Source organism: Hippopotamus amphibius, chromosome 6 (genome assembly GCF_030028045.1).
Source record: "Hippopotamus amphibius kiboko isolate mHipAmp2 chromosome 6, mHipAmp2.hap2, whole genome shotgun sequence".
NCBI classification, from domain to species: domain Eukaryota; kingdom Metazoa; phylum Chordata; class Mammalia; order Artiodactyla; family Hippopotamidae; genus Hippopotamus; species Hippopotamus amphibius.
The window spans coordinates 61,031,439-61,038,824 of NC_080191.1; the positions used below are offsets into that span (position 1 = coordinate 61,031,439).

Consider the following 7,386-nt stretch of genomic DNA (forward strand, 5'->3'; position numbering starts at 1 on the left):
CTTTAAATTGGAATAATTTATTATTCTAACAAAAGTACAAAGTATGGAAAATTAGTGTATTTGAATCATTTCAGAGCGTAGAGAAAGTTTCACCCTAGCAGAGTTTGGCTTTTAGCACCTTTGAAAAGAAACATTCAGAGTTAAGACAAGCGGCAGGACAGGCTCCTAACTACCTACGGCGATGATTCCTCTGACTTGGGGTGTGCAGGTCACAGCACAGTGGTTATTTGGTTTTTTCTCTACATTTTGAGAGTGCCACAAAAACACACTTAAAGAGAATGGTGACCACTGACTAAATGGCTGGTGGTGAGAAGATGGAAGAGAAACGTTGGGACAAAAGGAGAAAGATCACGGGCTGGACGAGGCGCTCAGATGGACAGTCCGAAGGCGCTGACGATGCAGTACATGGTCTTATTCTCCCATCGCACAGTGCAGCTCCCTGTGGGAGGAAGGAGGCGGGTTGGACAGAACACTGAGAAGAGCTGGGGCCTTCTGAGTTCTCACCATCAGGCCAAACACTCAAGTACTTAACTCTGTGTGGCCAAAAAAAGGCTGGCCAGTCTCTTTTCTAGAAATTGTTTTAAAAGGTGACTCTAATAAACATGCATTCAAAGACATGAGACATCCAAGCACATATTTCATAGAACAGTGCTTTGCATAATCACGATCTCAGCAGGGTGCAGGCACTGCAGAGCCATCAGGGAAATGCCCGTGACAAGCCTCCACAAGAGGAATGAAAACCGTACCGTCAGTAGAGCTGTCCCAGAAGCAGGAACTTGCTGTGTGTAATCCCGCTCCGTTCTTCTGCATGATTACACAGGTCACTTCGACAAAAACAAACTTTCATTAGAGAAATATACTTGGCAACACAAATTCCTTTTTGTCCATTTTTAGTATATAGATAGAGAGATGACATGGCTGATGTTCAGGAGAAAAATTCTAGGTGTAGAGTGCCTGGTCCTAGGACATCAACACATCAACACATGCCTGTTCGGAAAGCATCGGATCTGAAATGCTGTGAAATCCTGGGATGTGCGTGTATGGCCCACATTCCCGCAGCCACACAGGCCAGGTGGGTGGTAACGTGCACAAGCCGGGTGACCTCCTCCTGGGAACCTCCTCTGACATTAGGCTACACAGCTCTCCTGACACAGGCTCACCTCTGATCAGTACTGAAAGAACCCACACCAATATAAACGAGAAGCAAAAATTCATTACCAATGTATTTAAATGGTTTCCCCAGCTTGGTGAGTTGGCTTAAGGTTTGTTCCACTACGTTTGTGGTCCACTGATTCACTTTGCTGTGCTGATAGGCGTTGCCACCGATGGCACTTTCTATGGCCTGGAAGACAGAGCACAGCCCGTCACTGTTAGCAGAACACACCTTCCAGCTACTCCTAAGGTTAGCACAGTTAGTACTTCACCCTAAGAACTGCTGAAACAATTTGCATAAAATGTAAATAAGCTTGTTTGTAACCATAAGGACTCCTTTGCAAATATACCTTTTGTTTCAACAGTATTATATTTCATTTGAATGTTTTATATTCATTTAAAAAAATATCTAATTATATGGGACTTCCCTCGTGGTCCAGTGGTTAAGACTCCACGCTCTCAATGCAGGGGGCCCGGGTTCAATCCCTGGTCAGGGAACTAGATCCCGTGTGCTGCAACTAAGACCCAGCACAGCCAAATAAATACATTTAAAAAAAAAATTATATAGCATCTGTCAAATTTTTTAAACATTTTGACTGAATTTAATGTTTGCTTTTGTGATTAGTATCTGGAGATAAGCAACTCATTTTCTTCCTACTGAAGAAAATATCTTCCTTTGCCTATTCCTCTAAGTACACTAGAGAAAGAAGAACCTTTTGTCATTTGTACAACTAACAATGTACAAACCTATCCAAATAATCGTGTACTTACAAATACTTCCTTTATCTAACATCTTCTGGGAATATGTTATCACAGAAGTACATTTTTCAGAAAACTAAAGAACTCCTCTATTCCAAAACTTCACTTAAGTTTGTGATGAATTTTTTCTTTAATATGAAATTCCTTGTCTCCTTTTCTGTGCTGCATTCTGGGTGGGTTTGCCCTGTGTGCTGCAGGGGTTATTCAGGAATACACGTGGTTCCTGGCCCCAACTCAGTCAAGCCGGCAATGAGGATAGTCCCGTTTTACCATTTTCTGGGCCTTTTATGCTGATACCTGTGTGTCTGCTTCTAAGCAGCTTTCTTTTCTACTCCTTTTCTAACTTGTGCTGGAAACCAGAAAGCTGAGTTTTTATGACAGTTATAACCTAAAATAATAACATTCAGTGAGCACCAAGTTTTGTCCTCAGACATGGAGAGAACAAGTCCCTGTGTTGTACACAATGGTGATAGACTGGGATCCACGGCCTGCGGCCTAAGCCCAGAGATCTTGGTTTTGAGGAACAAAAAGCTACCTACAGTCACACCAGATTTCTACCTGTAGAAATTCCTACTCATCCTGGGACTTTGAGTGGTCTCCTGCTTCCCCCACCCCCAATTATCACAGCTCCTTCTCACCCTCTGCCGTGTCCTGCTCCCTCCCTCCCCAGCTCAGAGCTGAACCTGGGGTGGCGCACAGGAGTTTCAGTTTCAGGGGCCAGGGTATTAATAGATCTGGATGTTATCAAAGAAGTGGAGGCTGAGCTCAAGCTACAACTCTAACTCTGGCACCTCTCCCCACACATGCTTTGGAATTCACTGTTTTCCAGGGAGGGAGGAAAACCCTCCTCTAATTTTGGACCCATCCAAATTTACTACTACCCAATACCTAAAATAGCTCGGGTGCGGAATTAACCTATTGCCTAGGGGGAAAAAAGGCTGTAGAGACCAGTGATCATGTGAAAAGTATGATGTGAAAGTAACACCGCAGTGTTACTTCATGCTTCCCCAGAGACTGGAAAGGTCTGCTTGCAGTGGTACTTGCTGCCCGGGAACCAAGTCAAAGACAGTGTAGAAAACAAGTGAGGCCCAAGGAGACTTCATGACAAACCAACACCACTTCTCATAGTTCTAGTGAAATCCACCCATCTTCCTGCTCCCCATGGCATTCCTAAGAAACACTAGATTTCGAAAAACAATGACAAGCAAACTGTTATAGATCCTGCAAAGCAACTAGAAAATCAAGCCTGATGTGGAATAATACATATGGCAGAACAGAATCGCTTTGCTTTTTGATGATGTTCACAAAAATAGGTTGTGGTTCTTTATCACTCTGGCATTAGTCAATAATTTGCATTAATAATAACTGGCATTAGAGTCAATTCCAAATCACATACATAACCTTAAATGGTTAAACTTCATCTAACGACTGATCATCTAATGACCATCTTTTAGCCACTGGCTTCACTACATGCTCAATGTACCCAGGGAGGGAAACTGACTAGGAAAATGTTCCTGGCCTGGTTCCTGCCCCAGGCTCCCCCAGTGCTCAGCAGCAGTCCAGCCACACCCCACCTCCCTCTATGCACCATGCACACTCCTTACCACAGGGCCTTTGCACTTGTCCACTGCCTGGAATATTTGTCCCTCTCTTTTCACTGAGTTAACACTACTCCTGTTTCCTCCAGATTCCAGCTCTGAACTCACTAGCTGGGTTAATCCCTCGAAGCACCACATACCGTGGCAGTTACCACACAGGGAATGCAGTTTACATTTTCCAGTGTGATTATTTGATAAATGGCTGCCCTCCCCTCCCCTATTCTGTAAACTCTGAGCGTCAGTTCTCTGCATGCCCCTCAATGGGTATTTCTGAATAAATGAAAAAATAACCTTTTTTGACTTGCACTGTCATCATCTAAGGGAGGTACTGTGCTCAGTCAAGTGGGTGGTTTAGGAATGTAAGAAAAATAAGCCCCAACTGGATCACCAGTTCAACTGGAAGTTGTTCAATTTTTTAATATTCACTCTTCATTAAATACTGGAAACATTTATGTGTATACCATGAGTCTTTTATGCTAAAAGGTTATAGAATCAAGCCTTAGTAACATTCAATAATACTGCTAGTATATAAAATGTCTTGTCTCATTTAAAATATATAATTTACATACTATGGGAGTAATTCTTAGCTAGATATTCATTGAAGTAAACACTGTTATTTGAAATGCCAAAACACACAGGCTCAGCCGAAACAATTCCAAGACAGTATTTAAAACATTATTTTCGCTCATATAAGCCATTAATCAAACACTGAAAAAGGGAGCATTTCTCCTCTTACCTCTTTTACAATGTTGCTCACTTCATCAACAACAAAAGCAGTCTGTAAGGAAGAGAAGCAGTTAAGTTTGACTGATTTAAAAGATCCTTTTCCACTGCACTGATTAATGCAAATTTAGGTAATGAACGTAATTTAGAAATGAAGGCCTTAGAAATAATCTAAGCAAGCTGTTCATTTTACTGAGGAAAACATTAAGTAGCTCTCCGAGGATCACAGAGCTACTGAGAGGCAGTCAGGAGACTTAGGATACATGTATACAATTTAAAGGTTTTTTGGTTTGTTTTGTTTTAATCATGCCATGACCCAAAAGACTGACTTCACCTTAAACTAGAATTCAATCTCCCCATCCGTTTCAGCTGGCTGCTAGGAACATTACTATAGAAATTTAATGAATTACTTGACTTTTTTATAAATTAACTGACTCTCCCTGATATAAACTTGTTAGGAGGCTTGAAACTTAAGACTTTTGTTGTTGTTGTTGTTTTTAACCACTATTTGTGGTAAGCTTTACAATGATTTTACTATTTCCATTAATATTTTCTTTCTCAATGCTGTCCTACTTCAGGACTGTACAGCCAGCTGCTGGCACAGCCGTCTTCCGCCAGTGTGTCAAGGTGAGTTGGAAGGTGGGCTGCCAACAGGAATCTAGTGCCAGGAGTTTATAAATGGTTTTCTTTTTTCTTTCTTTTTACATATGGTACATCTGAATGGGTATAAGGTTCCCTCGGAATCCTGGGAACCTCATTTCTGGAGCTCCGCAGATGCTTTCCAGGGGGCAGCCGCAGGCCCTCAGCCCACGTGCATCCCAGCTGAATAAAGGCAAAGAGTCTGGCAGGGCGTTTTCCTCCCTGCTGGGCTGCTGACCACTGCGGCCCTGTGCTAGCAATGCCCCTTTCTTTCCAGGAGGGTCAAGAGCTGACTGCCTAAAGCCCGCTCACTTGCTATACTCAGAAGTCACACTTGGACACAAAGCCAACTCACCACGTTAATGAAAATCTGCAGTATCTTCTATTAAATTATTTCTCGAAGTTTAAAGAATCCTTCCAAGAGGCTTCAGTGATCCTCAACCATAGGAAAGTCCCTGTATAACTTTCCATGTGGTTAAAATATGAAAAAGGGTGAGGGGCATTTCAGTGGACTTTCAGTAGAAAGTACAGCAGTTGTACGGAATCCACTGGGCAGTTTCAGTTTCTACAGGAAAGATGAACCATGAACAAAGATCCAGGTATCTACACAAAGTCAGGGGACATGCAGAGGCTGTTGGGAGGAGTGGGGTGGATTAGTAACTACCGAAGGCAGACCAACTAGAAAGAAGATAGTCATGGTCTCAGCCTCCCAGGGCTTTATCTTGTGGAAAACACATATCATTCTGTTCAGCCCCTTCATTTCTCAGATATGCAGCTGAGATCTGAAATAATGAAGTCACTTAGCCATCTCATTGGTGAGAGCCAGAATTAGAATGCAGAGTATTAAAATGCCGGTATTAAGGCCTTCCTCTGTATTGCCATTTCCTTTCTTAAAAGTTACTCAACATTCCTATAATACAAGTCATTTTCCAATAGTATATTAGTGCACAGTTTACAGGGAAAAGCCGTTCCTTGGCTCCCTGCTCCTGAACCATGGCTTCTCCTAACTATTCACTTGGTTGCTGCCAGCATTTAGACCCTGATGATGACACTACCACGGAAAGTTTGTGCTAGTTCAGAAATTAGATCAAAACTAAAACTCTTAAGATCAGTCCTTAAGCCTTATTATATATATTTCCCCCCTCAAAACATTACTGCTTAGACTCAATTTCAAAAATGGTAAAATAACAAACCTGTTATTTTGACAGGCTGCATAATACATATTTGTATTTGAACAAGAATTATTTAGCGAAAAGAAAATGGGCAACTATTCTGTAAGAGCAGCGTCCATCCGCGATATTCCCTGAATGCTGGTAAGCTTGAAGGAAAGCCATGAAACAGCACTCGCTGTTATAATGAATGTCTTCTGCTTAGTAAATAACTGTAATGCTTTCCCTGCTTCTTCACTGGGCAATAAAAAATGATCCCCCCCCCCAAAAAAAAAAAACAGGAGCGATCTTACTATCATCTCAAACTCAAACAAATGAAATGTCAGTGACAGTGGCCTCGGTGGGCGTGAGCACAGCACTGAAGAACAGGTGTGGAACCGAAGACAAAGGCAGGCTCTCCTACTGGGCACGTCTGCTTTATGCCCACAACCAGAGGATCGAATCCGTGGCTGAAGGGACTTGAAAGATGTAACTATACGTGCGGGTCACGCGTGCAGGTGACTCTGGGGTCTTGCAAGTACCAGCGACGCACAAGCGGCCTTCAATCCTCCCCCACCCGCGGGCGGGGGTCTGCATCACAGAATAAACGGAGCGAGTGACGGCGCTCTCTCCGGGCCGGGGGAGCCGGGGAGGCGAGGGGCGCGGCGGGGGTGCTCCCGGGGAGGCCGCCGGAGGAAGGCGTCCCGGGGCTGCAGAGCCCCCTCCACGCCCCGCCCCCGAGCCCGGCCACTGGCAGGGCGACGACGCCCTGAGCCGGCCGGGCGGGGGGGTCACCGCGAGGCGCTCGGCAGGGCGCCGGCGCTGTCAGCCTGTGCCGGGGACGGCCGCTGCCCACGTCTAGAAGCGGCCCGGGTGCCAGCACACGCCCCTGGCTGCCGCCGCCCACCCGCACCCGGAACTCCCGGCCTCCACCCTTCCCGTCGCTGACCCGGCGGTTACCTCCTCGGTAGCCTGGTAGTCTTCCATCTTTCCTCCTGCGCGTCGCCTCCGCCTCCCTGAGTAGAGTGCACTGCGCAGGCGCACCCAGGCCCCGCCCCTCGAGCCTGGCCCCGCCCTCCTCTAGGGACCCGCCCTCCTCTAGGGACCCGCCCACCCTCGCTCTAGGGACCCGCCCTTCCCCTGTTGCCAGTGTCCCTCCCGCCCGCCCGGCGGCGATCGGGGATTGGCCGCTCCCCGCATCCTCCCGGCGCCGACCGTTTCCGCGGGAACCCGCCTGGGTATCCCGGCAGCTCACTAGACCGCAGCAACTAAAATAAAGCAAACGGACAAAGCCAGTCCGGGAGGGGAAGAGTCGTCTTGGCCTCTCCCTTCAATTCATACTTTGTGGATTCATTTGAACGTTCAAA

At 45.7% G+C, this 7,386-nt stretch overlaps 1 protein-coding gene across 2 annotated transcripts; it reads right to left on the minus strand.

The window, feature by feature from the left end:
* Nucleotide 1: 1 nt before the first annotated feature.
* On the minus strand, nucleotides 2–7,049 carry DYNLT1 (dynein light chain Tctex-type 1). Of its 2 annotated transcripts, XM_057738380.1 has the most exons (5): nucleotides 6,980–7,049; nucleotides 4,246–4,287; nucleotides 1,219–1,342; nucleotides 747–824; nucleotides 2–439 (listed from the first exon to the last, which is right to left on the minus strand). In XM_057738380.1, exons 1-5 carry the CDS (start codon nucleotides 7,004–7,006, stop codon nucleotides 369–371), a joined length of 342 nt encoding a protein of 113 aa, XP_057594363.1. In that variant the 5' UTR covers nucleotides 7,007–7,049; the 3' UTR covers nucleotides 2–368. The 2 variants fall into 2 exon arrangements, with proteins under 2 accessions (XP_057594363.1, XP_057594364.1); XM_057738381.1 differs by lacking the exon at nucleotides 2–439 and having other exon boundaries at nucleotides 749–804; nucleotides 6,980–7,039.
* Nucleotides 7,050–7,386: the final 337 nt, after the last annotated feature.

Coding starts and splice junctions, on each gene's coding strand:
- DYNLT1 (XM_057738380.1), bottom strand. CDS start 7,006: ATGGAAGACTACCAGGCTACCGAGGAG. Junction 1,343..4,245: donor TGAGCAACATTGTAAAAGAG/GTAAGAGGAGAA, acceptor TCTGTCTTCCAG/GCCATAGAAAGTGCCATCGG. Junction 825..1,218: donor GAAACCATTTAAATACATTG/GTAATGAATTTT, acceptor TTTTTGTCGAAG/TGACCTGTGTAATCATGCAG.